This window comes from Coregonus lavaretus (assembly GCF_964263955.1).
Source record: "Coregonus lavaretus genome assembly, chromosome: 31".
In the NCBI taxonomy this organism is placed as follows: Eukaryota; Metazoa; Chordata; class Actinopteri; order Salmoniformes; family Salmonidae; genus Coregonus; species Coregonus lavaretus.
The window spans coordinates 24094481-24121115 of record NC_140018.1 but is presented as its reverse complement, the minus strand read 5'-3'; the positions used below and the strand labels follow the sequence as shown (position 1 = coordinate 24121115).

At 40.6% G+C, this 26635-nt stretch overlaps 5 protein-coding genes across 6 annotated transcripts in view; 1 reads left to right on the top strand and 4 right to left on the bottom strand.

The window, feature by feature from the left end:
* Positions 1-4822: 4822 nt before the first annotated feature.
* Positions 4823-7740, bottom strand: LOC311107008 (gap junction Cx32.2 protein-like). The gene is made up of 2 exons (XM_084149454.1): positions 7586-7740; positions 4823-6119 (listed from the first exon to the last, which is right to left on the bottom strand). The coding sequence occupies exon 2, from the start codon at positions 6099-6101 to the stop codon at positions 5310-5312; it is 792 nt and encodes a 263-aa protein (XP_084005580.1). The 5' UTR covers positions 6102-6119; positions 7586-7740; the 3' UTR covers positions 4823-5309.
* Positions 7741-8834: 1094 nt separating this feature from the next.
* Positions 8835-11006, bottom strand: LOC311107007 (gap junction Cx32.2 protein-like). Of its 2 annotated transcripts, none has more exons than XM_084149452.1 (2): positions 10570-11006; positions 8835-9975 (listed from the first exon to the last, which is right to left on the bottom strand). In XM_084149452.1, the coding sequence occupies exon 2, from the start codon at positions 9950-9952 to the stop codon at positions 9077-9079; it is 876 nt and encodes a 291-aa protein (XP_084005578.1). In that variant the 5' UTR covers positions 9953-9975; positions 10570-11006; the 3' UTR covers positions 8835-9076. The 2 variants fall into 2 exon arrangements, with proteins under 2 accessions (XP_084005578.1, XP_084005579.1); XM_084149453.1 differs by lacking the exon at positions 10570-11006 and adding an exon at positions 10067-10563.
* A 578-nt stretch (positions 11007-11584) lies between these two features.
* On the bottom strand, positions 11585-12481 carry gja11 (gap junction protein, alpha 11; the record flags this gene model as incomplete). The annotated part of the gene is made up of 1 exon (XM_084149451.1): positions 11585-12481. The coding sequence occupies one exon, from the start codon at positions 12479-12481 to the stop codon at positions 11585-11587; it is 897 nt and encodes a 298-aa protein (XP_084005577.1).
* A 1539-nt stretch (positions 12482-14020) lies between these two features.
* Positions 14021-16159, bottom strand: hsdl1 (hydroxysteroid dehydrogenase like 1). The gene is made up of 4 exons (XM_084148943.1): positions 15667-16159; positions 15117-15562; positions 14749-14958; positions 14021-14628 (listed from the first exon to the last, which is right to left on the bottom strand). The coding sequence occupies exons 1-4, from the start codon at positions 15884-15886 to the stop codon at positions 14557-14559; spliced, it is 948 nt and encodes a 315-aa protein (XP_084005069.1). The 5' UTR covers positions 15887-16159; the 3' UTR covers positions 14021-14556.
* Positions 16160-16389: 230 nt separating this feature from the next.
* Positions 16390-26635, top strand: part of tbc1d32 (TBC1 domain family, member 32) — a 56935-nt gene continuing 46689 nt past the window's right edge. The window contains exons 1-12 of the mRNA XM_084149346.1: positions 16390-16501; positions 16827-17023; positions 17125-17286; positions 17501-17678; positions 19712-19783; positions 19910-20035; positions 20562-20640; positions 20742-20845; positions 22697-22758; positions 22852-23002; positions 24755-24814; positions 25197-25299. Of these exons, the coding sequence (XP_084005472.1) occupies positions 16854-17023; positions 17125-17286; positions 17501-17678; positions 19712-19783; positions 19910-20035; positions 20562-20640; positions 20742-20845; positions 22697-22758; positions 22852-23002; positions 24755-24814; positions 25197-25299 (1267 nt within the window). The 5' untranslated portion in view covers positions 16390-16501; positions 16827-16853. The remainder of the gene's footprint in view (positions 16502-16826; positions 17024-17124; positions 17287-17500; positions 17679-19711; positions 19784-19909; positions 20036-20561; positions 20641-20741; positions 20846-22696; positions 22759-22851; positions 23003-24754; positions 24815-25196; positions 25300-26635) is intronic.

Below are 26635 nucleotides of genomic sequence, written 5' to 3'. Positions count from 1 at the left end.
AAGGGTTTTTCTTTATTTTTTAAACTATTTTTACATTGTAGAATAATAGTGAAGACATCAAAACTGTGAAATAACACATATGGAATCATATAGTAACCAAAAAAGTTTTGCCTTGATGACAGCTTTGCACACTCTTGGCATTCTCTCAACCAGCTTCATGAGGTAGTCACCTGGAATGCATTTCAATTAACAGGTGTGCCTTCTTAAAAGTTAATTTGTGGAATTTATTTCCTTCTTAATGCGTTTGAGCCAATCAGTTGTGTTGTGACAAGGTAGGGGGGTATACAGAAGATAGCCCTATTTGGTAAAAGACCAAGTCCATATTATGGCAAAAACAGCTCAAATAAGCAAAGAGAAACAACAGTGTCACACCCTGACCTATGGAACTCTTGTTTGTTGAGTCAGGGTGTGAATGTCTATTTGAGATCTATGTTAGTCTATATCTATGTTTAAGTTCTAGTTGTTCTATTTCTATGTTTGGCCGGGTGTGATTCCCAATCAGAGGCAGCTGTCGCTCGTTGTCTCTGATTGGGGATCATACTTAGGTAGCCATGTTGCCTACCTTTGTTGTGGGATCTTGTTCCGTTTAGGCTTGTATGTGAATAGCCGGAAGACTTCACGTTACGTTGTTTCTTGTTTTGTTGAATGTTTATTTAGTTAATAAACATGTACGCTTTTCACGCTGCACCTTGGTCCGACCCGTCTCTCAACGTTCATGACAGACAGTCCATCATTACTTTAAGACATGGTCAGTCAATACGGAACATTTCAAGAACTTTGAAAGTTTCTTCAAGTGCAGTCGCAAAAACCATAAAGCGCTATGATGAAACTGGCTCTCATGAGGACAGCCACAGGAATGGAAGACCCGTCGAATTGCTGCAAAGAAACCAGTACTAAAAGACATCAATAAGAAGAAGATACTTGTTTGGCCCAAGAAACATGAGCAATTAGACCGGTGAAATTTTTTATTTTGGTCTGGAGTCCAAATTTGAGATTTTTGGTTCAAACTGCTGTTTCTTTGTGAGACGCTGACCCAACACACCTCCAGGCTGTGTAAGGGCTATTTGACAAAGAAGGAGAGTGATGGAGTGCTGCATCAGATGACCTGGCCTCCACAATCCCCCGACCTCAACCCAATTGAGATGGTTTGGGATGAGTCGGATGGCAGAGTGAAGGAAAAGCAGCCAACAAGTGCTTAGCATATGTGGGAACTCCTTCAAGACTGTTGGAAAAGCATTCCTGTTGGAAAAGCAGCTGTCATCAAGGCAAAGGGTGACTATTTGAAGAATCTCAAATATAAAATATTTTGGTTTGATTAACACTTTTTTGGTTACTACATGATTCCATATGTGTTATTTCATAGTTTTGATGTCTTCACTATTATTCTACAATGTAAAACAAATGTCAAAATAAAGAAAAACCTTTGAATGAGTAGGTGTGTCCAAACTTTTGACTGGTACTGTACATCCAACCGCAGACCATGTGAATGGCATCGTGTGGGCGAGCGGTTTGCTGATGTCAGCGTTGTGAACAGAGTGCCCCATGGTGGCGGCGGGGTTATGGTATGGGCAGGCATAAGCTACGGACAATGAATACAATTGCATTTTATCAATGGCAATTTCTATGCACAAAAATACCATGACGGGATCCTGAGAACCATCCTGAGGCCCATCCTGAGGCGACAATGCAAATAGTCCGGGTAGCCATTTGATTAGCTGTTCAGGAGTCTTATGACTTGGGGGTAGAAGCTGTTAAGAAGCCTTTTGGACCTAGACTTGGCGCTCCAGTACCGCTTCCCATGCGGTAGCAGAGAGAACCGTCTATGACAATTTGTCTTTGACAATTTCTAGGGCCTTCCTCTGACACCTCCTGGTATAGAGGTCCTGGATGGCAGGAAGCTTGGCCCCAGTGATGTACTGGGCCGTACGCACTACCCTCCGATCCCGTAGAGGTTAAGCTACTGAGCTTGAGCGGCAGGTTTGTTGAGAGGCAGCCGGATGTACAGGCCGGCGGGGTTATTGAAAGTGTGCATTCAGAGCTTCAGATCCTATCACGGTTTTAATTTATTCCCAGTATTTATTGAGATCTATTCCTGTATCATTGTATGGCTCAGTAGCTTATTAGCATCATAGTCTTATATCCTAGTAGCACCCTCTAGTTCTGTATACCAAATGCTATGTGCCTTGTCTTTGTATCGCTACTTCTTTACGTTAATAAATATGAATGATTGTGTAATACAGCGTTTGAGTCGATTTACCCATGCAACACAACAGATGTCAAAGATTAATCTGGAGTTCATAGATTTTTTTGCAACTAGCTCTCACAGTCTCACGTTAGAATTAGACGTTCGTCCATGTTTCTCAAATGTAAAATGTCGAAGTTGTTGAAAACGTCAAATGTGTTTAACGTTAAGTTTAGGCATTAACTCCGAATTTTTAAGGTTGGGGTTAAGTTTAGGCATTCATTCCGAAAGGTTAGGCATTAACTCCGAATGGTTAAGGTAAGGGTTAAGGTTTGGGATAGGCTTAAAAAAAAAATCTTCTATTGCTGGATTTGGCTGATCCGCCATCCCGTCCACAATGCCCTAGCAAATCCGAAACATACTTGAAGGTAACAGTGCTCACTGTTGCCCCTAGTGGCCGGTTCCACGTCATCTCCCAACGTCCTCAGACATGGATTTACGCCGAATACTGACTTGTATCACGGATGACCTGGTAATTCCTCTTCACGTGTAGACTGACAATTTTCTTATACTGTAGCAAAAGCAAACTTCCACTGAATAGTACATAGATTATATATTTGTATTGAAAATGTAACAGATGAGGTACTTATACTTGCGATTCATAAAATTAAACCATAATTGACTTGCAATAAACTGTACATTCCTGCAGATATACATACAGTGTGTAGTCTACAGCCTCACTGCACACTCATTTGCTACGGTCCATTATTACCATGACGAGTTTGTTCCACCTCTTGACCGATGAAGACTCTGCTGTGTTTACAGCTTATATTTTAGTCTGAGTCAATCAAATCACTGATATACAGTATACAGTGAGGGAAAAAAGTATTTGATCCCCTGCTGATTTTGTACGTTTGCCCACTGACAAAGACATGATCAGTCTATAATTTTAATGGTAGGTTTATTTGAACAGTGAGAGACAGAATAACAACAAAAAAATCCAGAAAAACGCATGTCAAAAATGTCATAAATTGATTTGCATTTTAGTGAGGGAAATAAGTATTTGACCCCTCTGCAAAACATGACTTAGTACTTGGTGGCAAAACCCTTGTTGGCAATCACAGAGGTCAGACGTTTCTTGTAGTTGGCCACCAGGTTTGCACACATCTCAGGAGGGATTTTGTTCCACCCCTCTTTGCAGATCTTCTCCAAGTCATTAAGGTTTCGAGGCTGACGTTTGGCAACTCGAACCTTCAGCTCCCTCCACATATTTTCTGTGGGATTAAGGTCTGGAGACTGGCTAGGCCACTCCAAGACCTTAATGTGCTTCTTCTTGAGCCACTCCTTTGTTGCCTTGGCCGTGTGTTTTGGGTCATTGTCATGCTGGAATACCCATCCACGACCCATTTTCAATGCCCTGGCTGAGGGAATGAGGTTCTCACCCAAGATATGACGGTACATGGCCCCGTCCATCGTCCCTTTGATGCGGTGAAGTTGTCCTGTCCCCTTAGCAGAAAAACACCCCCAAAGCATAATGTTTCCACCTCCATGTTTGACGGTGGAGATGGTGTTCTTGGGGTCATAGGCAGCATTCCTCCTCCTCCAAACACGGCGAGTTGAGTTGATGCCAAAGAGCTCGATTTTGGTCTCATCTGATCACAACACTTTCACCCAGTTCTCCTCTGAATCATTCAGATGTTCATTGGCAAACTTCAGACGGGCCTGTATATGTGCTTTCTTGAGCAGGGGGACCTTGCGGGCGCTGCAGGATTTCAGTCCTTCGCGGCGTAGTGTGTTACCAATTGTTTTCTTGGAGACTATGGTCCCAGCTGCCTTGAGATCATTGACAAGATCCTCCCGTGTAGTTCTGGGCTGATTCCTCACCGTTCTCATGATCATTGCAACTCCACGAGGTGAGATCTTGCATGGAGCCCCAGGCCGAGGGAGATTGACAGTTCTTTTGTGTTTCTTCCATTTGCGAATAATCGCACCAACTGTTGTCACCTTCTCACCAAGCTGCTTGGAGATGGACTTGTAGCCCATTCCAGCCTTGTGTAGGTTCTACAATCTTGTCCCTGACATCCTTGGAGAGCTATTTGGTCGTGGCCATGGTGGAGAGTTTGAAATCCGATTGATTGATTGCTTCTGTGGACAGGTGTCTTTTATACAGGTAACAAGCTGAGATTAGGAGCACTCTCTTTAAGAGTGTGCTCCTAATCTCAGCTCAGTACCTGTATAAAATACACCTGGGAGCCAGAAATCTTTCTGATTGAGAGGGGGTCAAATACTTATTTCCCTCATTAAAATGCAAATCAATTTATAACATTTTTGACATGCGTTTTTCTGGATTTTGTTGTTGTTATTCTGTCTCTCACTGCTCAAATAAACCTACCATTAAAAAAATTATAGACTGATCATTTCTTTGTCAGTGGGCAAACGTACAAAATCAGCAGGGGATCAAATACTTTTTTCCCTCACTGTACACATCATAGTCCTTTTTTACTGCACAATTTACTTTTTTTAATGTGCTGTAAATACAGTATATTGACAGAAGAACATATTATGGTATAAAACATCCCACCAGTAGCCTGTTTATTGTTATTTCCTCATCTTATAACATAAAATACAATCCAGGCAACGTTTACGTTTTTGAAATTTTATTTACAACCACATAAAATAAATACAAAAATCAAACTGACATATTTACAAATATTGAAAGTCACAAATATTTTCCGGATTATTTTTTTGTCACTTTAGGTCAGTGTGGTTTCAATATCCCAAACAATGTATGATGAATCACATTATATCAACATTCATACATGATCACAAAAAGCCACTTCGATGACCATCTCACTGAGGAGCGACAAGACTGCTGAAAATTAGGTTGCATAGCATTTGATTTCCTTCTAGTGCACACCATGAACAAATACAACATGTTGGTTTGGTTTACCAGAGGAAAATAAATCAAAGCTCAAAGCTTCGGTCCTGTTTCACCTACTGCATCGTATTTACCCTTACTTACAGAATCAAGCCAAGCCTAGCAATATTTTCTAGACTGCATTATTGTAGAACAGTTTCAGTGGCATCCTTTCTCTGCCACTGAATAGTTGAGTGGTGATCAATGATTTCAGGCAGTGCTGTGACCAGTTGCATGAAGACTCATCTTCCCGTTCTTCATCGTACTGCCTCCATCCAGATAGCTGTGTATTGCGATGGCTTGGACTTCTTGGGCTCGTCTTCTTGAGCCAGAGCCACACTTCAGATAGCAGATCAGATAAAATATCTCCACCACATTCAGCAGCAGAGATACACACGCCACCACCAGCATAAAGATGATGAAGATGGTCTTCTCTGTTGGTCGTGACATGAAGCATTCTACAGTGAACGGACAGGGAGCTCTGCTGCATTCAATCTTGGGGTCCAGGATAAACCCATATAAGTAATACTGACCCACTATAAACACTATCTCGAGCAGAATCCTGAAGAATATATTGACTATGTAACTGGCCAGCAATTCACCTTTGATTTTGACATGACCCTTCTCGTCAGAATACTTAGGCATTTTCCCCATCTCATTGCCTGCCTGACTTAGCCATTGCCTCAGTTTATTTTCCTTGTGGATGATGTGCATGACATGTCCCAGGTACACCAACGTTGGGGTGGAGACGAAGATGATCTGAAGGACCCAGAAGCGGATATGAGAGATGGGGAAGGCGTGGTCGTAGCATACGTTCTTACAGCCAGGCTGTTTGGTATTGCAAATCATATTAGACTGCTCATCGCCCCACACCTTCTCCGCCCCTGCTCCGAGGACCATGATCCTGAAGATAAACAGGACGGTCATCCAAACCTTTCCGATGACCGTGAAGTGCGACTGCACTTTGTCCAGCAGTGATGACAGGAATCCCCACTCTCCCATTTGTGCTGATAGCTCTGGCTAGAAAGAAGTAGGAAAAAACGATAAATGTATACGTTTGGGAAAACAAAGTGAAAGGTTGAGTTACAGTATTGGCAACATTCTGATAAATGATTGGAAATCTATGATGAGATTGAATGAAAAAATATTAAATGGGTAAAACAAAATAGTAGATGAGTAGATGAACAGAGAGCAGTCTGTGTTTCGGAGAGAAGAACACAAGCTGTTTATAGGATAGTAAGGCTTGAGTCAAGTAAGCTATAAAACACATTGCCTAACTGGAGAGATTTCACATGCTGTCCGTTATCAAGAGATGAAGTGTTTTCTGAGTCAAAATCTGATGTATAATATTTCAGCATCAGACATTATAATTCAGTATTTCAATAGCAAAATATATTACTTTTTTATATATACAGTACGTTACAGACAGGTCCAAAATTATTGACACCTTGATAAATACACACTGTATAAAATAAATAATATAAATACTAAGCTACAGTATATTGTATGCTCAATTGTTTTTGAAAATAAAATAATTTTATACTAATACAATTGCTCAGAGATTTTGTTTAACAAGTAATTTAAAAATAATCTAAAAAAGGTCAAAATGATTGGCACCCCTGTTTTCAATACCTTTCAATACCTCACCCTGCAAGGATAATGGCACTAAACATGTCCTGGTACTTGGTAAAGGGCCCAAGGACCAGTGGAAGAAACATAGCCCCATAACATCAAAGATCCACCACCAATGTAGTTGATGTTATGGGGCTATTTCACTTCTACTGGTCCTGGGGCCATTGTTAAGGTCATACGCATCATGAACTTTACCCAGTACCAGGACATTTTTGCCAAAAACCTGGTTGCCTCTGCCAGGAGGCTAAAACTTGGCCAAAAGTGCATCTTCCAGCAAGACAATAACCCTAAACAAACATCAAATCCACAAATAAATTGTTAATTGACCACAAAATCAACTTTTTGCAATGGCCATCTCAGTCTCCGGACTTGAACCGCATTGAAAAGTCCAAAAGCTCAGATGAAGGATATCAAGGATCTGGAAAGATTCTGTATGAAAAAATGGTCTAAGATCCCTCCCAATGTGTTCTCTAATCGAATCTCTAAACTACTGTACATATCTTTCTCTGAGCAATTGTAATAGTATAAAATAATTTCTCTATTTGTTTGAGCATACAATATAGCTCACTATTTGTATTATTTATTTTATACAGTCTTTTTTGCTCATCTTTATCAAGGATGCCAATCATTTAGGGCTTGAGTGTATATTCTGTTTTGAGTAACGTTTTGTTAGAAATTATTTAGATGTATTTTTATGATATACCCAAAGTATGTAAATGTGAAATGTCCCAAATAACACAAAATAGATATTGAAATAAAAACTCTGTTTTTGTTTTTGGTGATATTAGATTTGCATTCTTATGTGTTTTCATGTAAAGGGAAAACAACAAAATAGTTCATTAAATATGTCTTACCTTTAAACAGACACCTTCTGGGCAGAACACAACATCCACCAGTTGTAGAGGCAAATGTTAAAATGCTACGTAGTGCTACTAGTTTACCTTGAACTTTAGTTTTGTCGAATTGCACAATTTTCTTGTCGTGTGAGTTGACACGTTGTGCATGGAAATGACAAATCTGCTGTTTAGAATTATGTGTACCTGGGGATGATTGTACAAGTTAATAATTGGCAACACAATGGTAAAGTACATTTTAACGTTGAGTCATTTTGTATTTCCAAATGAGTAAGTAATAACCATGAAATAGCATTGTAATCTAAGCCATAGCCTGTGCTAATGATTTCTCATTGAAAATGTGGGTGGTCTAGGTCTAGGTAGGCAAAGGGTAATATAAGTTAATGAAATCTTAAATCAATAGTTTTCTTTGGATTTCCTTGGATAGTTTTACAATTATACTGTATGAAATTGTATTTTTGTTGTTGACAATGCCCTCTCAGAATATGTGCCTGGATTGACATTAATAGAATTCTAGCAAAAAATAAGGATACTTATTTTATTATACTATAGCTATAAGCCCCTTTATTGTGAGGGTTGGAGGACGTGCCATTCCTTATTTTCAAATTATGCCTATAGCAATATTTTCATACTGAAAAGTACACAGTATCCCACTCCTAGAACATTTGTCTGGATTGGTAGTTTGACAAAGTTCTGGTATAATAATAAGCCACTTTATTTTGAGGGTTGGGAAACATACAGATGTAGGATCTTAATTTGAGCCAGTTTGTTACAGCAGGATAATAATCCAGCAGCAACAGGACATGTGTATTATTAGGTGGATTATAATTAATGTATTTTTTTGTAGGGGTTGATACATTTTTCATTAGGTCAAATCAAGTCTGACATTTTAAAGTGGAAATTACAAACTTTAGAAGCCTTTTTAAACCTTGAATACACTACAGCAACAAAATGGTGATCAAATTAAGATCCTACATCTGTAAAGTCTTATTCTTCAGTGATGTTAATTTGAAAGCCATATTTGGTGTCCTAAGAGAATCAACTATTCCTTCATATGTATTATTGTGTCATGTTTCAGTGATTGTTTGATGAGTTTTCAGTCTCTCAATTTCATGCAACCACCATTAAAACATATTTATTTAATTTTTTACAATATGTTTTATTTATCATTTCAAAAAATAAACACTGCCTATCTAGATTGTATTGTAGGATAGACAATATCTCAGTTGTTAACATTCATCAGTCAATATACAAATCATATCAAGGTTTATTGACATTTAGGGGTAACATATCTGTGCAAGCATTTTCATTTTGTAGTAGTCCACAATTGAACAGTACACATTCAACATAAATACATAAAATACACTAACTACTAGTGCACTGTATTTAAATCAATAAACATAAGAAAACAAAACAGGTAGTGTATTCATTCAGATTTTCAACAATACAAAAGATCAAGATACATTCAAGGCTAATTAACTTTCAAGTGTTTTAGTGGTCACCTAGCAACCTTTTCTCTTCCTTTGCTCCTTCCAGACTACCCCCTAAACTCTGGCCACTCTCAAATTCCAGGTTCATCTTGTTCTGTCTCAGGGCGTCCATCTCAGTATCCATGTGACCAGACCACCCAGGGGAGGGGAGGACGGCGGGGTTCGCTGCTGAGGTAGTGTGATTAGTGCGCCCCTTAGAGCCGCCACATCTCACTCTTGTGCAAAGCAGATAGAAAACCTCAATCACATTTAGAGCCAGAGACACACAGGCCACCACCAGCATGAAGATGATGAATATGGTCTTCTCTGTGGGACGAGACATGTAGCATTCTACAGTAAAGGGGCAGGGAGATCTGGAGCAAGGGAACATGGGGACCATGACAAACCCATACAGGTAGTACTGGCCAACAATAAAAGCAATCTCTAGAATGATCTTAAAGAATAGCTGGGTCAAGTAACTGCCCAACAAATCTCCCCTAATTCTGACCTTCCCTGCTTCATTGGTGTATTTGGGCTTCTTCAACGTGCCATTATCATGCTGGCTCTGAATTATGGCTCTTAGCTTGTTCTCCTGGCTGATGACATGCATGGCATGGCCCAGGTACAGAAGAGTTGGAGTGGAGATGAAGATGATCTGCATGACCCAGAAACGGATGTGTGATATGGGGAAGATCCAGTCATAGCAGACATTTTCACAACCAGGTTGTTGCGTATTGCATATGAAACCAGATTGTTCATCGCCCCACACACTCTCCGCTCCAGCACCCAGAACCATGATTCTGAACAGGAACAGGACACTCATCCATATCTTCCCAATGACCGTTGAGTGGGACTGCACCTTGTCCAGTAACGTGGAAAGAAAACCCCAGTCTCCCATGTTTGCTGATGTTCAATGGCTTTCTAAAGACAGAGAAGAAAATAGCCAGTTAATGAATTTGACAGTAGAAGGTCCATCTTATCTATGAGTCAGGTTGTCAATGTTTCCACTCACTTTTCAGCCTTAATCATTAATTTGACTTTTGGGGCATGCACACAATGGCATCAAGACCAAGTTCCTAAAACTGATAACCCTCTATCATTAAGAATATATATATTATTATTTTTTACAACATTATTGTATGTAATAACTATTGTGTATTGAATGATAACCCTACTTCAAAAATTAACTTAAAATGTAAGGAGTTGGTCACATAATGAAGAGCAACAAAAAGCACATGACAGGCTAGATCATAGTTAATGTCTAGTAAATATATTGATTATGAGGAAAAGTTTATGTATGACTTATTTGCTATTAATTATATGTTCATATTTTATGATATTGCATGGTAATCAGTAAACCCCAAATACATTATGCACTGAAAAATATACTACTTTAATAACTTAAATAAACATTCTTTAGATCCAAAATAATTACAAAACAAACTACATGTTTTTCTTAAAAATTACTCAAAGGATAGGAAAATGTGAAGTGAGGAGAGAAAAGTTGCCTCCTACCTGGTCCTGACCCTATGGAGAATATACCTCTGAGACCAACTGATCGTTAGCATGAGTTGAACCTTGAGTTTTGGAGGCTGGTGGTAAGGATTGCGTCAGGTTCACTGTCACGTAGTCATAATCAGCGAATTCAATTTTAAAAGTTAACCTGTACAGGACTGACAGGAAGGCCCATGCATAATGATTGACAGAAAGATACATATCCACAACAAGGTATTGGAGAACTGAAAAAGCATGTGCGAGCAAGGAGGCCTACAAACCTGACTCAGTTACACCAGCTCTGTCAGGAGGAATGGGCCAAAATTCATCCAACTTATTGTGGGAAGCTTGTGGAAGGCTACCCAAAATGTTTGACCCAACTTAAACAATTTAAAGGCAATGCTACCAAATACTAATTGAGTGTATGTAAACTTCTGACCCACTGGGAATGTGATGAAAGAAATAAAAGCTGAAATAAATTATTCTCTCTACTATTATTCTGACATTTCACATTCTTAAAATTAAGTGGAGATCCTATCTGACCTAAGACAGGGAATTTTTACTAGGATTAAATGTCAGGAATTGTGAAAAACTGAGTTTAAATGTATTTGGCTAAGGTGTATGTAAACTCCCGACTTCAACTGTACCAGACAGAATAATTTCCTTATAAAATTGTAATTTATTGAATCAAGATTATAGTGTTATCTGAATTACATTACATCTACTCATACATGCAATGTCACAACCAATAACACAAGTTCCAAATAAATATTTAGAAAATTAAGAAATACATCAAATACAAAGATACAGATTTATATTAGACATTATTTTTCTGTGGTACAAGCTCAAACATGAATCCTTTATCGCATAAAAATGCGATGAATATGTAATTTAATGTTTAGGAGAAATTGTACATTTAGGCACACAGAATTAAGGTTATTTTATACTGTACGTATGGCTGTAGACTGGCATGTGAATCATTGAGTCAACATACAAGCAGGTTGTGTGAAAAATAATGTGTACCAAAGCTGACACCTCAGATATGGACCTCCCCCATGTTAGCTGTGTTTTCCTCAGAAGCCACACTTTTCATCACCCCACTGGCCAGCTTCCTCCCCTGCAGCTCCAACTCCAGATTGACCCAGTTCTGGATCATCTGGTCCTTGTTCTCAAAGGCCTTCCTCTCCAGGACAGGGGTGACCGGGGTCACCGTGTAGTCCTGCCTTCTGTCCAGACACTCTTTGACCGATTTGACAAACAGGTAGAAGAGCTCAATGAGGTTGAGGAGTAGAGACACACAGGCTACCACCAGCATAAACCAGATGAAGACGGTCTTCTCTGTGGGTCTGGACAGGAAGCAGTCCACCTGGTGAGGGCAGGGGAAGCGAATGCAGACAAAGCGGGCTTGGAGGGTGAAGCCATACAGGTAGTACTGACCCATGATGAACCCCACCTCTAGAAGGATCTTCACCAGTAGGTGCACTACGTAACTGCGTAACAGACGGCCACGCAGGTTAATCTTTCCATTGTCGTCGCTGTACTTGGGGACTTTGTAGCCCTTCTTCAGGAAGTTATTGTCCTGCTCATCCTGTGCTTGCTTCTTCATCTTCTCCCTGACTTTCTTCTCTACGTGGATGACATGGAGGACATGGCCCAGGTACACCAGGGTTGGGGTGGAAACGGAGATGATCTGAAGCACCCAGAAGCGGACGTGTGAGATGGGGAAGGCGTGGTCATAACAGACGTTCTCACATCCCGGCTGGTCTGTGTTACAGACGAAGTCTGACTGCTCGTCCCCCCACACCTTCTCTGCCCCGGCCCCAAGGACCAGGATCCTGAAGACAAACAGGACGGTTAGCCAGATCTTCCCTATAACCGTGGAGTGGGACTGCACTTTGTCCAGCAGCCGGCCCAGCAAATCCCATTCACCCATTTCGATCAGTTAGACAGTTTGCTGTGGAAAAACATATCATTTATTTATCACATGGTGGATTACAGTTATGACAACTGTAAAATATATTTATTTTTTAAGCAATGTTTTAGAGAATGAATAGATCTCATAACAGCATGAATTAAACTGTACTAATTAAAATGTACCAATGAGCCCTCAATCAAGGACCATCTTTATCGGTTAATTTGGACCATTGAGTACATTGATAAGTGAAGGCCCATGAGGCCCAGATATCAGGAGCCATTCCAATAACAGACCTTTCCAATCTGGTGGGAACCAAGGACCTGACCTTGTTCAACCCCTAAACATTGATTGCTTTATTCAGAAGGCACAAGAAGATATTACAATTATTTCCTGCCTTGCCATTACAGTTTTCTGTGCCACAATATAATTTAGGGACAATTTCTGAATGCATACTCAAAATATAATTTTTGCCGAGCAACGTTTTCTGAGGAAAAACCTCTCACTGCAGATAGTTGTCTACTTTTCATCAAAGATGTACGTGTAGTCTAAGTATTGTTAAACTGGTATGGTCACATGTTATAAATTCTATAATTATAGACTATATCATTACTTTTTAGTCATGGTCAGCAAATCCCATCAATTCTTACAAAATGGGTGAAATATCCCTTTAATGTAAATTTCAATTGATTAACCTCACTGTCTACGCATTATGATTGTCTAATAGTATTACCAACAACTAACCAGAGGCAATGCACTTAACTATTTTAAGAGACCATTGCATTTTCGTAAACAAAAGAAGAGACCATTACATCTCACTTTCTAATGTGCAATTTGCACAAATCTGGTATTTGATCATGTAATTATCATGAGTGAATTGTTTGCTTTTTCAACTTACCAACGGACAAGACTTGAAGAAAGTTTGGAGCTCTCAATCTCTCAGGTGGGTGATGTCAGGGTGAAGGCGAGAATCTTTTCAACCTTCCCCTCCTATGGAGGAGGCGCCATCCAAACCACAACAAAGACTACATATCCCACCTCTTAGGCATGACAACATTCAATGACCTGTGGTAGTGTTGTTTCCCAAGGTGAAACCATAAAAGGATCATTTAGGTTCTTATGATATCTACTATATGGCTATACCAAACATAGAGGCAGGGTATGCCAATATTCAAGAAATGAAGCTTAAAAAATGTATTTAAAAAATGAGACACAGCCAACCTGCAACAAGATTGAATTGACTATAGATCAAGTATTGATTATCAAACACAATATGCATTTTGTGTCTAATAATTAGACATTGTCATTTCTTTGTCAGTTGTTACTTTCTAATTGTTCCATCAATTGTTTTGTTTTTAACAGCAGACTTTGCTTTCCATGTCCTTGTGAGGATTACAGACAATGACTGACCAAATGTTTACTAAATAATATTAAATATGTCAAGATGGTTGGTCCTTCTAAATATAAATTATTTACAAAACTATATTGTCTTTGTCGATAAAAACATGGATTTGTGTATGTTCAAAATTGAAATCCTAATCAAGTACATCAACAAATAATTATCTAGTAAGGCCCATCTTTATTGAGCTACATTTTTTATTATGCTATGCATAACATATGCATATTCACCAAGCATAAACTAGATGAAAAGTCATTCACAAGCACACAACTTCTTTCTGCAATCATATCACCAATAATTATAATCACAGCACTAAATAAAAAATAACCCATTTCAAAATCAATTCTCAAGTATAATGTCTTTACATAGGAATGTCAGTTAAACACCTCAAAGATCACAGTTCGCCAAATAAAAAACCTCTCAAATCACTGCAAAAAAGATCTCCATCACCTCACATATCTGTGCATTTCACAGACGACATTAACATAATTTGGGAGCTACACTCCTGGAGATTCTTTAGTATTATTATAAACTATGAATAAATATAGATTTTTATGCAGTTCAAGGTACAATCATTACACACACTAATTCATTTCCTAGTGTAATATCATCTGTATGATGACTGTATGACTACCAGCTAGGCATAACTTTGTTGTCATGAGTTCAGTGGACTGGAGTTCAGTTTTCTGGAGAGCTTTCAGCATGAGCTTGTGAGCATACGTGATCCCAAGACCCAAATCCATTCTGGCATTGACTGCACAAGTCGAAACTGGAAAAGATAACACCAACAATAGAGTCATGGTTAGTCTATAGTTTAAAATGGACTACGGACTACTAAATGTCCCTCAACTCTACCAAGACCCGTTTTATTCAGCACTGATCTGTGTACCTGCAGTGTATGGGGCCAATAGCCCGTGGTCCTGTGTGAGATGCCCAGGGTGGAGATGGCATGACGGGCATACACATCTGACTGTGGTACTAGCCAGCCGCCTGCTGATATTCCATGGGGCGCCACTTGGAAAGGTATCAGACTTTGCACAAAGATTCCCTGACGACCATATTCATGGTGCAAAGCACGGGAAAAGTTGTCAAGGTAAGCCTGAGAAAAAAAAGAGAAGAATCACAGCCATTTCAGTACAACAAAAGTAGGCTCATAAGAACACAATGCATTTAAAAACATGAACATCAAGGATCATTAGGGTCACACACACACCTAATAGGATGGGTGTGTGTGTGTGTGTGTGTGTAGAATCTGACCGTAGACGCAGAGAGAGCAGCTTTGCTTGGAGAGGGTCTATAACATGCCCCAGAAGAGATGTTCACCACTGCTCCACGTCTCCTCTCTACCATGCCAGGTAGAACCAGGCGCGTCATCAGTGTGGTGGCAGCAATGTTTCTGTTGATTACATCCCACAACAGGTCTTCAGACAGGCCAGTAAAGTTTGGCGAGTTGCGAAGGGAGTCATCCACACAGTTAACTAGAAAGCCTATATCTTTGTCCCTCAAGGCGTCTTTGACAGGCTTGCAAGCTGCATGGCCCTGACTGAAGTCTGCCACAAGCACCATTGTATCCACTCTGTGAGTCTCAGAGATGGCCTTGGCTGTGTCACTGACACTGGCACCCTCTTTGCTTATCAGGATGATGCAGATGCCCTGCCTGGCAAGCTCCTCTGCATAGGCTTTCCCTATGGCCTCTGAAGCACCTGTAATACATGGGCATAGAAGTCATGATAAGAACCATAATAAACAAACCCTTTATGTGAACTGTGGAATTATTCGCTTTCTATTCTATTGCATTTAGCATTACCATAAATGACAGCCCATTCACCAAAACGGTGGCCAAGGCGTGTGCTTGGCATCAGTCGAGGAAGGAAATGCACCCTGATAAAGCTGTAGCAGTCCCGCACGAGGATGACAGCTTTGCTGGCTGTATACAGAGCACCCACAACGGCTAGGGTTTCCACACATGAATTGCATGATCGAGCAATTTCTCTGTACAAAAGCTCAAAACTGTCAACAGCAGCCATAGCAGTCACGGGTTGGTATTTAGCTAGCTAAACTAAAGAACGCTACAAACAATGGTTCCCAATCCTAGCCAATCTGTATTATTTAGGTACTTCAATAAGCTAGCTAACGCTTTCTGATGATATCCTTTACTTGATACTTAGTTAAATTGTGTATCGTATTGTGCCATCTAGATAAATAGCAGTTCTAACAGGTGCAATCTTGAGCTAGTTTGGCTTTTGACAGACGCTCCTCTCTCAGGAAGGGATTGTAAACATGGGAACCACGTGACACCTAACACAGGAAAGGTATTTAAAGGCACAGTAACAAGCATAACGTCTGAAAACTTTTAAATATCCGGAGTAGCTGTAATTTATTGCATATCATGATTGTCAATGTTAACATTATAAATATTCAAACATCCTCCACCATTGGTGTTTGTTTGCACCCATTTTATCAGCATCATCTTTGCCTGTGACCCTCTTCTTTGAATATCCCACAATGCACGAGTGTGAGCTAGCTACGTGTTTCCATAGAGACAGTGGTCGAGCCAAGCTGCAGCAGGTTCGAAATGTGTACTAACGATACAACTAGCTAGCTAGCTATATTGACGAAATAAGCTGTACCATATGTAGCTAGTAAGTCTTACACTTTTTATTACAATGTGATACATTTGCAATGGTTTGGGAAAATGTTGAATTAAGTTATGTCATGCAAAGGACTTTATCTCATTTCCTTCGTTGCTAGCAAGCTAACGTTAGCTTTCGTCGTTGGCAAGCTAGCACCCTAATTGCAGAGAGATGTCAACAAACACAACATCAACTAGCTACATAGCAAGACAATGCATGTACTTGTTTTAATACAATTACATCGCTTGTCTAAGTAGCTAGTTATCGCATTGAAGTATCACTGTCGTAGCTGGCTAGTTAACTAAGTTGCCACTTTCTAATCTCAATTCTGCAGATACAGTATTTGTGCAGAGAAGAGTGAATGCACAACAAGACCATGTCTCATTTCTCAGCTGAGGCTGAGGCTGAACTTCAGTCTCTGTTGAGGCAACTTCTAAAAAGCATCAAAGACAGAATCTCAGGTGCACCATCCATTGAATGTGCAGAGGAAATCTTGCTACATCTGGAGGAGACTGACAAGAACTTCCATAAGTATTCAGAAATTAATTACTTTCTCCATTGTTACCATGAAATCTGTAGTAATTTGTATGCGTTATTATCTAATTCTTGTTTATTATCTGTCTCTTTTTTAGTTATGAATTTGTTAAGTACCTGCGGCAGTATGTGGAAAGCTCTCTGGGAGCAGTCATTGAGGAGGAGACAGAGGGCTGTGCCAGAGGAGAGGGACATGCTGTTGGGTCCGTTCAGGACACCTTGGTCCATGCTGTTACAAGGAAGACTAGAGAATCTGGAGAGTATGTATGGTGTCTCTCTCCAGTGTCCATAAAGCATTCCCAGTGAAGACGAGATGACTAACATGACTCGCCACTTATTTCACAGAATATTCCACTGCTTACAGGGGGAGTCTGTATGTGCTTGTATGCGTCACAATGAATACAATCTTGAAGCAGGAGTGTAGACTAGATCTTGCATTGCATTCACCCATCACATTTACTTTCTCATTTGTAGATACAAGCAAATGATGCAGACACTGAAGAACACGATGATGGTAGTTGTTGAATCATTGATTAATAAATTTGAAGAGGACCAACTGAGAAAGGAGGAGATGCACAGGGAGAGCCAACATCAGCAGTCAAACTGCCATTACACAGACAACTGCTCTGACAGTGATTCATCCTTCAATCAGGTAATAGCATGTAAAATAAATAGCCTACAAGTCACTCTTGTTGCCCTAATTTTCCAGCTCCCATCTTGGGCCGGGGGTTGAGTTTGGTCTGCTACTTTGTGGTCTGCTACTCTGCATTGCTATATAAATGCATTATGTGTTTTTGTTTGTGCTGGCAGAGTTCATATTGATTTATAGGGGGTTTAATCTAGGCCAGGACAAAGTGAGGATCCACCCAACTATCCACTGAATGGCTTTTTATACACTATCAGACCAGTATCATTATACAGTGCCTTGCAAAAGTATTCATCCCCCTTGGCGTTTTTCCTATTTTGTTGCATTACAACCTGTCATTTAAATGGATTTTTATTTGGATTTCATGTAATGGACATACACAAAATAGTCCAAATTGGTGAAGTGAAATGAAAAAAATAACTTGTTTAAAAAAATTCAAAACAATTAATAACGGAAAGGTGGTGCGTGCATATGTATTCACCCCCTTTGCTATGAAGCCCCTAAATAAGATCTGGTGCAACCAATTACCTTCAGAAGTCACATAATTAGTTAAATAAAGTCCACCTGTGTCCAATCTAAGTGTCAGTATATATACACCTGTTCTGAAAGGCCCCAGAGTCTGCAACACCACTAAGCAAGAGGCACCACCAAGCAAGCGGCACCATGAAGACCAAGGAGCTCTCCAAACAGGTCAGGGACAAAGTTGTGGAGAAGTACAGATCAGGGTTGAGTTATAAAAAAATATCAGAAACTTTGAACATCCCACGGAGCACCATTAAATCCATTATTAAAAAATGGAAAGAATATGGCACCACAACAAACCTGCCAAGGGAGGGCCGCCCACCAAAACTCACGGACCAGGTAAGGAGGGCATTCATCAGAGAGGCAACAAAGAGACCAAAGATAACCCTGAAGGAGCTGCAAAGCTCCACAGCGGAGATTGGAGTATCTGTCCATAGGACCACTTTAAGCCGTACACTCCACAGAGCTGGGCTTTACGGAAGAGTGGCCAGAAAAAAGACATGTTTGGTGTTCGCCAAAAGCCATGTGGGGGACTCCCCAAACATATGGAAGAAGATACTCTGGTCAGATGAGACTAAAATTGAGCTTTTTGGCCATCAAGGAAAACGCTATGTCTGGCGCAAACCCAACCCCTCTCATCACTCCGAGAACACCATCCCCACAGTGAAGCATGGTGGTGGCAGCATCATGCTGTGGGGATGTTTTTCATCGACAGGGATTGGGAAACTGGTCAGAATTGAAGGAATGATGGATGGCGCTAAATACAGGGAAATTCTTGAGGGAAACCTGTTTCAGTCTTCCAGAGATTTGAGACTGGGACGGAGGTTCACCTTCCAGCAGGACAATGACCTTAAGCATACTGCTAAAGCAACACTTGAGTGGTTTAAGGGCAAACCTTTAAATGTCTTGGAATGGCCTAGTCAAAGCCCAGACCTCAATCCAATTGAGAATCTGTGGTATGACTTAAAGATTGCTGTACACCAGCGGAACCCATCCAACTTGAAGGAGCTGGAGCAGTTTTGCCTTGAAGAATGGGCAAAAATCCCAGTGGCTAGATGTGCCAAGCTTATAGAGACATATCCCAAGAGACTTGCAGCTGTAATTGCTGCAAAAGGTGGCTCTACAAAGTATTGACTTTGGGGGGGTGAATAGTTATGCAGCTCAAGTTTTCTTGTCTTATTTCTTGATTGTTTCACACACAAAAATATTTTGCATCTTCAAAGTGGTAGGCATATTGTGTAAATCAAATGATTAAAAAAAAATCAAAATAGGAAAAATGCCAAGGGGGATGAATACTTTCACAAGCCACTGTACCTTATTAACATATTTATTTGGGTCTGGATAAGTAATACTATTAAACTTGTAAATCATTATATTATAGGTTAAATTTGTTTGTGTTGCCTCTGAGTTGAGTTTGTAATCAGTGTAATTTATGTTGTCTAATTATAGCTTACCAAGCACAAAAAAGTGAATTACACATTAACTACAGTTGCAAATGCTTCCATGTTTCCATACAGAGTTATGCATTTATCAAACAAGAACAGCTGCAAGTTCTTGCTGAAAAGCTCGACCCTAGTAGGCCTAAAGAGGTAAAAGGATTTCAATATGATTTCTATCCTGTATAATTTGCTAGGTTATTACTAGAGTGGCAGAGATTTAATTGATTGGAGCCAATGTTGTGTGGTCCCTGAGAGTGAAAGTGATGTGTTGTGCAGGTGCGCTGGGAGGCCCTGCAGGCTCTGTGTTGTGCCCCGCCCTCGGATGTGCTAAGCTGTGAGAGTTGGAGTGGCCTTCGCAGGAACCTCTCTGCTGCCCTGGCTGACCCCGACCCTGACCTCAGTGTAAGTCACTGAAAAATGCTCACAGAAAAGTTGGCTCCTATGAGTGGAGATAACATGTTCTCAGAGAAATGCCTGTCTTATGTCATTTTGAAAGTCATATTAAAGAGCCAACAAAGGAGAATGAATACTGTCATCCTTGTTTTGCTTATATAACAAAATGTTAAAGGTAAAGAGCTGGACAGCTGAGTTTGGCAACGGATGATTTCTAGTCTATTAACTCAAAGTAAAGTAGGCCATCTTCACACATAGTTACACATTGTCAGTATTGCTTGTAGGCATACTTAGAGAATACATTTGAAACCTCAGATGAATACAAGGACCTTCAATAGAAAAGGATGCTCTGATATGGGAATTCACCCCCTAGGGAACTTGTGTACTCTGTTTTGTAAACAATTTGAGTTGTTTTCAGTCTGATGAACATTTGTCACAGTGAAATTGCAACAATTCACATCTGCATGAGTCCTATTTCCTATGTCTGTTTCTCTCCTCAGATTTCTATGTCTTATTTTGTTTACTCTCCACTCAGGATAAGGTCCTGCGCTTTTTTGCAAAAACATTATCCTGTTCTCCACTGAATGTAACAAGAGAGATCTACACCAGTTTAGGTAATGCATTTCTTTTTCCCATCTATGTTTCTCAAATGTATTGTCTCTTTTTTATTCAAAGTCTGATGTGGATAATGAATATTTTGCCTTCTGACGAATAGCCAAAAGTCTGGAGTCTGACTTCCTGTACCATAAACTGAGCCTCCCGACTGGATCAGCTGGGATTGATGTAAATAGACAGGACATTACCCGTCTCCTAAAACAAGTATGCACCCTCTCTAATGGGATACTTTCATGGCAGTTATACCTACAGTGGGGGAAAAAAAGTATTTAGTCAGCCACCAATTGTGCAAGTTCTCCCACTTAAAAAGATGAGAGGGCCTGTAATTTTCATCATAGGTACACGTCAACTATGACAGACAAAATGAGAAGAAAAAAAATCCAGAAAATCACATTGTAGGATTTTTAATGAATTTATTTGCAAATTATGGTGGAAAATAAGTATTTGGTCAATAACAAAAGTTTCTCAATACTTTGTTATATACCCTTTGTTGGCAATGACACAGGTCAAACGTTTTCTGTAAGTCTTCACAAGGTTTTCACACACTGTTTTATTTTGGCCCATTCCTCCATGCAGATCTCCTCTAGAGCAGTGATGTTTTGGGGCTGTCGCTGGGCAACACGGACTTTCAACTCCCTCCAAATATTTTCTATGGGGTTGAGATCTGGAGACTGGCTAGGTCACTCCAGGACCTTGAAATGCTTCTTACGAAGCCACTCCTTTGTTGCCTGGGCTGTGTGTTTGGGATCATTGTCATGCTGAAAGACCCAGCCACGTTTCATCTTCAATGCCCTTGCTGATGGAAGGAGGTTTTCACTCAAAATCTCACGATACATGGCCCCATTCATTCTTTCCTTTACACGGATCAGTCGTCCTGGTCCCTTTGCAGAAAAACAGCCCCAAAGCATGATGTTTCCACCCCCATGCTTCACAGTAGGTATGGTGTTCTTTGGATGCAACTCAGCATTCTTTGTCCTCCAAACACGACGAGTTGAGTTTTTACCAAAAAGTTATATTTTGGTTTCATCTGACAATATGACAATCTCCTAATCCTCTTCAGGATCATCCAAATGCACTCTAGCAAACTTCAGACGGGCCTGGACATGTACTGGCTTAAGCAGGGGGACACGTCTGGCACTGCAGGATTTGAGTCCCTGGCGGTGTAGTGTGTTACTGATGGTAGACTTTGTTACTTTGGTCCCAGCTCTCTGCAGGTCATTCACTAGGTCCCCCCGTGTGGTTCTGGGATTTTTGCTCACCGTTCTTGTGATCATTTTTACCCCACGGGGTGAGATCTTGCGTGGAGCCCCAGATCGAGGGAGATTATCAGTGGTCTTGTATGTCTTCCATTTCCTAATAATTGCTCCCACAATTGATTTCTTCAAACCAAGCTGCTTACCTATTGCAGATTCAGTCTTCCCAGCCTGGTGCAGGTCTACAATTTTGTTTCTGGTGTCCTTTGACAGCTCTTTGGTCTTGGCCATAGTGGAGTTTGGAGTGTGACTGTTTGAGGTTGTGGACAGGTGTCTTTTATACTGATAACAAGTTCAAACAGGTGCCATTAATACAGGTAACGAGTAGAGGACAGAGGAGCCTCTTAAAGAAGAAGTTACAGGTCTGTGAGAGCCAGAAATCTTGCTTGTTTGTAGGTGACCAAATACTTATTTTGCACCATAATTTGCAAATAAATTCATAAAAAATCCTACAATGTGATTTTCTGGATTTTCTTTTCTTAATTTGTCTGTCATAGTTGACGTGTACCTATGATGAAAATTACAGGCCTCTCTCATCTTTTTAAGTGGGAGAACTTGCACAATTGGTGGCTGACTAAATACTTTTTTTCCCCACTGTATATGAATATGATGTCGTTTTTATTGTGGTCCTCTGTAGCTCAGCTGGTAGAGCACGGCGCTTGTAACGCCAAGGTAGTGGGTTCGATACCCGGGACCACCCATACACAAAAAAAAAAAGTATGCACGCATGACCAAGTCCCTTTGGATAAAAGCGTCTGCTAAATGGCATATTATTATTACTAATTTTTTAATTTTTCTCCAGATGCGATTAATGAATGATTTTCAGAAGGAGGTAACAACCTTTTGGATTCGGCACCCAGAGAAGTGAGATGTTTGTTCTATTTTATTCAGTGATCAGCGCTTCCAAATTAATAGTTTAGTCTAGAATTTGATTTTGTATCTTCTTTGTGTCACTAGGTACATGGAGGAGATAATAGAGAGTACTTTCTCCCTCCTGTCCTTACACCCTGAACACGGGTTAGGGACACAAGGGTCAGAGAAAGCCTTGGAACCCATGCACCTCATTGCCTTACTGGATATCAAAGCCACCTGGTTTAAGAAGTGGATGGTGAGCACAATATTAACCTTCTATGAACACCACAAAAAAACAATCCCCCCCCCCATAAGTACAGTGAGGGAAAAAAGTGTTTGATCCCCTGCTGATTTTGTACGTTTGCCCACTGACAAAGAAATGATCAGTCTATAATTTTAATGGTAGGTTTATTTGAACAGTGAGAGACAGAATAACAACAACAAAATCCAGAAAAACACATGTCAAAAATGTTATAAATTGATTTGCATTTTAATGAGGGAAATAAGTATTTGACCCCCTCTCAATCAGAAAGATTTCTGGCTCCCAGGTGTCTTTTATACAGGTAACGAGCTGAGATTAGGAGCACACTCTTAAAGGGAGTGCTCCTAATCTCAGCTTGTTACCTGTATGAAAGACACCTGTCCACAGAAACAATCAATCAATCAGATTCCAAACTCTCCACCATGGCCAAGACCAAAGAGCACTCCAAGGATGTCAGGGACAAGATTGTAGACCTACACAAGGCTGGAATGGGCTACAAGACCATCGCCAAGCAGCTTGGTGAGAAGGTGACAACAGTTGGTGCGATTATTCGCAAATGGAAGAAACACAAAAGAACTGTCAAACTCTCTCGGCCTGGGGCTCCATGCAAGATCTCACCTCGTGGAGTTGCAATGATCATGAGAACGGTGAGGAATCAGCCCAGAACTACACGAGAGGATCTTGTCAATGATCTCAAGGCAGATGGGACCATAGTCACCAAGAAAACAATTGGTAACACACTACGCCGTGAAGGACTGAAATCCTGCAGCGCCCGCAAGGTCCCCCTGCTCAAGAAAGCACATATACAGGCCCGTCTGAAGTTTGCCAATGAACATCTGAATGATTCAGAGGAGAACTGGGTGAAAGTGTTGTGATCAGATGAGACCAAAATCGAGCTCTTTGGCATCAACTCAACTCGCCGTGTTTGGAGGAGGAGGAATGCTGCCTATGACCCCAAGAACACCATCCCCACCGTCAAACATGGAGGTGGAAACATTATGCTTTGGGGGTGTTTTTCTGCTAAGGGGACAGGACAACTTCACCGCATCAAAGGGACGATGGACGGGGCCATGTACCGTCAAATCTTGGGTGAGAACCTCCGTGGATGGGTATTCCAGCATGACAATGACCCAAAACACACTGCCAAGGCAACAAAGGAGTGGCTCAAGAAGAAGCACATTAAGGTCCTGGAGTGGCCTAGCCAGTCTCCAGACCTTAATCCCATAGAAAATCTGTGGAGGGAGCTGAAGGTTCGAGTTGCCAAACGTCAGCCTCGAAACCTTAATGACTTGGAGAAGATCTGCAAAGAGGAGTGGGAAAAAATCCCTCCTGAGATGTGTGCAAACCTGGTGGCCAACTACAAGAAACGTCTGACCTCTGTGATTGCCAACAAGGGTTTTGCCACCAAGTACTAAGTCATATTTTGCAGAGGGGACAAATACTTATTTCCCTCATTAAAAATGCAAATCAATTTATAACATTTTTGACATGTTTTTCTGGATTTTTTTGTTGTTATTCTGTCTCTCACTGTTCAAATAAACCTACCATTAAAAGTATAGACTGATCATGTCTTTGTCAGTGGGCAAACGTACAAAATCAGCAGGGTATCAAATACTTTTTTCCCTCACCGTAGTAAATAAATAAATAAAATAAATTGGTCATTTAGCAGACGCTCTTATCCAGAGCGACTTACAGTCAAACCAATTGTCAGTGCTGAGTTGATGATGTCATTCCTGTCTCTTCCAGCATGGTTACTACAGCAGGACTGTGGTCTTTAGGCTTCTGGAGAGGAAGTACAAGTCTCTGGTGAGTGAGTGATGACTAACCTTTATGGTTCTGTTCTGTGACAGTGAGGGTGGTGGTGGCGAGATTGATGACGAGCTGATGATTGTCTCTGATTGTCCTCCTTCGTGATGAAACATTTGTTTCCAGTTTTATTAAGATTAAAGTCTTGATTGCCTTTATAGCTATCCAATAAAGTACATTTTATTATTGTCTTGCAGTATGAACTTGATGGATGTTGAAGACATTAAACTTGCTATATATCTAGTTCTATTCTATTCTGAGGTAGAGTACTGGAAAATGTATTACCCTCAAACAAATGATTTCCTTTACAGGTCTTCAGTTGTATTTTTTCAGTGTTTTCTACATTCCTTTGATGATTGTAATGAGTGCTGTTCTATCCCAGATTGTGGCAGCTCTTCAGCAGTGCATTCATTATTATGAGTCCTGTGACCCAGTCAGAGATGAGACGGCTGAGGTCATCCGCTCTATGGAGCACCAGCACATTGGTAAGTTAAACTTTAATCTACACTGGTATTTCTCCATTCTATTCAAATTATATTGTAACCAAGATCTACTGTAGCAGAACACCAATAATCAACATGTAGACCTATTTTGTATCTAGTTGTTGGAGGAGAACATTTCTAATTATTACACATTACATTTTAATTAGTAGAGGCTAATAGCTTTTTCTGTGGCTTTTCACCTGCTGTATATCCCTTGAGAACTCAATGCAGGTGCCAGGCCCTCCTTCCCAGCTCTCCTCCACCTCTCCCTATTCACCTGGTTCACACACCTCCTTATCGCACTGAGTGTGGGGTGTTTAGATGCTGAATAAGTAAAGTCTTGTTGAGGCGGCCCATATCTGCAGTTATCAGGCAGCCGGTGGTTTGTTTTCCTGTCTGTGGTCTTACAGTCTGTCCTCCTCCTCTCCAGGCCCGATGGCTCTGCTGCTATCTATCGCCAGGGTGTTCCCATGCACTGAAAGAGATGACCACTGTGTATACTGTATAGTCTGGGGAGGGGCAGAGGAGCTGCATAGTGAAATACTGTTAGAGATTGTGGGGATGGAGGGAATCACTGACTGGTCAAGCTCAGGGAGTAGAATAGCAAAATGTCTGTAATATCAGCCAGAGTATATTCAAGTCTGGTCTTTAGAGTCTTGAGAAGCCAGATTGTCTACGACCATCTAATATGTATAAATCATTTGGTCCATGATACAAATAATTACTTATGTGGACTAGAGCTCACCATGATTGTGCTAAACAACTCATTATAAGCTATATAGGAGGTAATTAAGTAAGGGAGACTCTAGGTTATGGAAGTGCAAAAAAAAATTTGGGGTTAGGACAGAACATATTACTTTTCCTAAGCCTGTGTTCAAATTCAGACTAGCTTCTCTCTCTTCTCTCCTGATGCTATATCCACTGAGACTGATGAATGGCCCACTAGTTCACTCCCATATGCTGTTTTCCACAGCCTCATGTATAGTATGGAAGGCCTACTAAAAAAGATGCCTAATGCCTCTCTCTGCCTTTTATAGTTCTTTTTTTTCTTTTCTATTTTTTTCACCTTTATTTAACCCGGTAAGCCAGTTGAGAACAAGTTCTCATTTACAACTGCGACCTGGCCAAGATAAAACAGAGGTTTTATTTCTTCCTTGCCTGTCTCCTGAGCCCATGGTTGTGCTATCGTCAGAGAAGAGGGAGTATTTCTCTGGAACGTGCCTCGTGTTATCTTCTGTGGGGCACTCTGTAGAGTGAGGCTGCGTTCTTGACCTTGCATTGGATTAACACAGATAAACTGACCCCGTTGTCAGTGATTGCGCAAAAGGCTTTTTTGTCC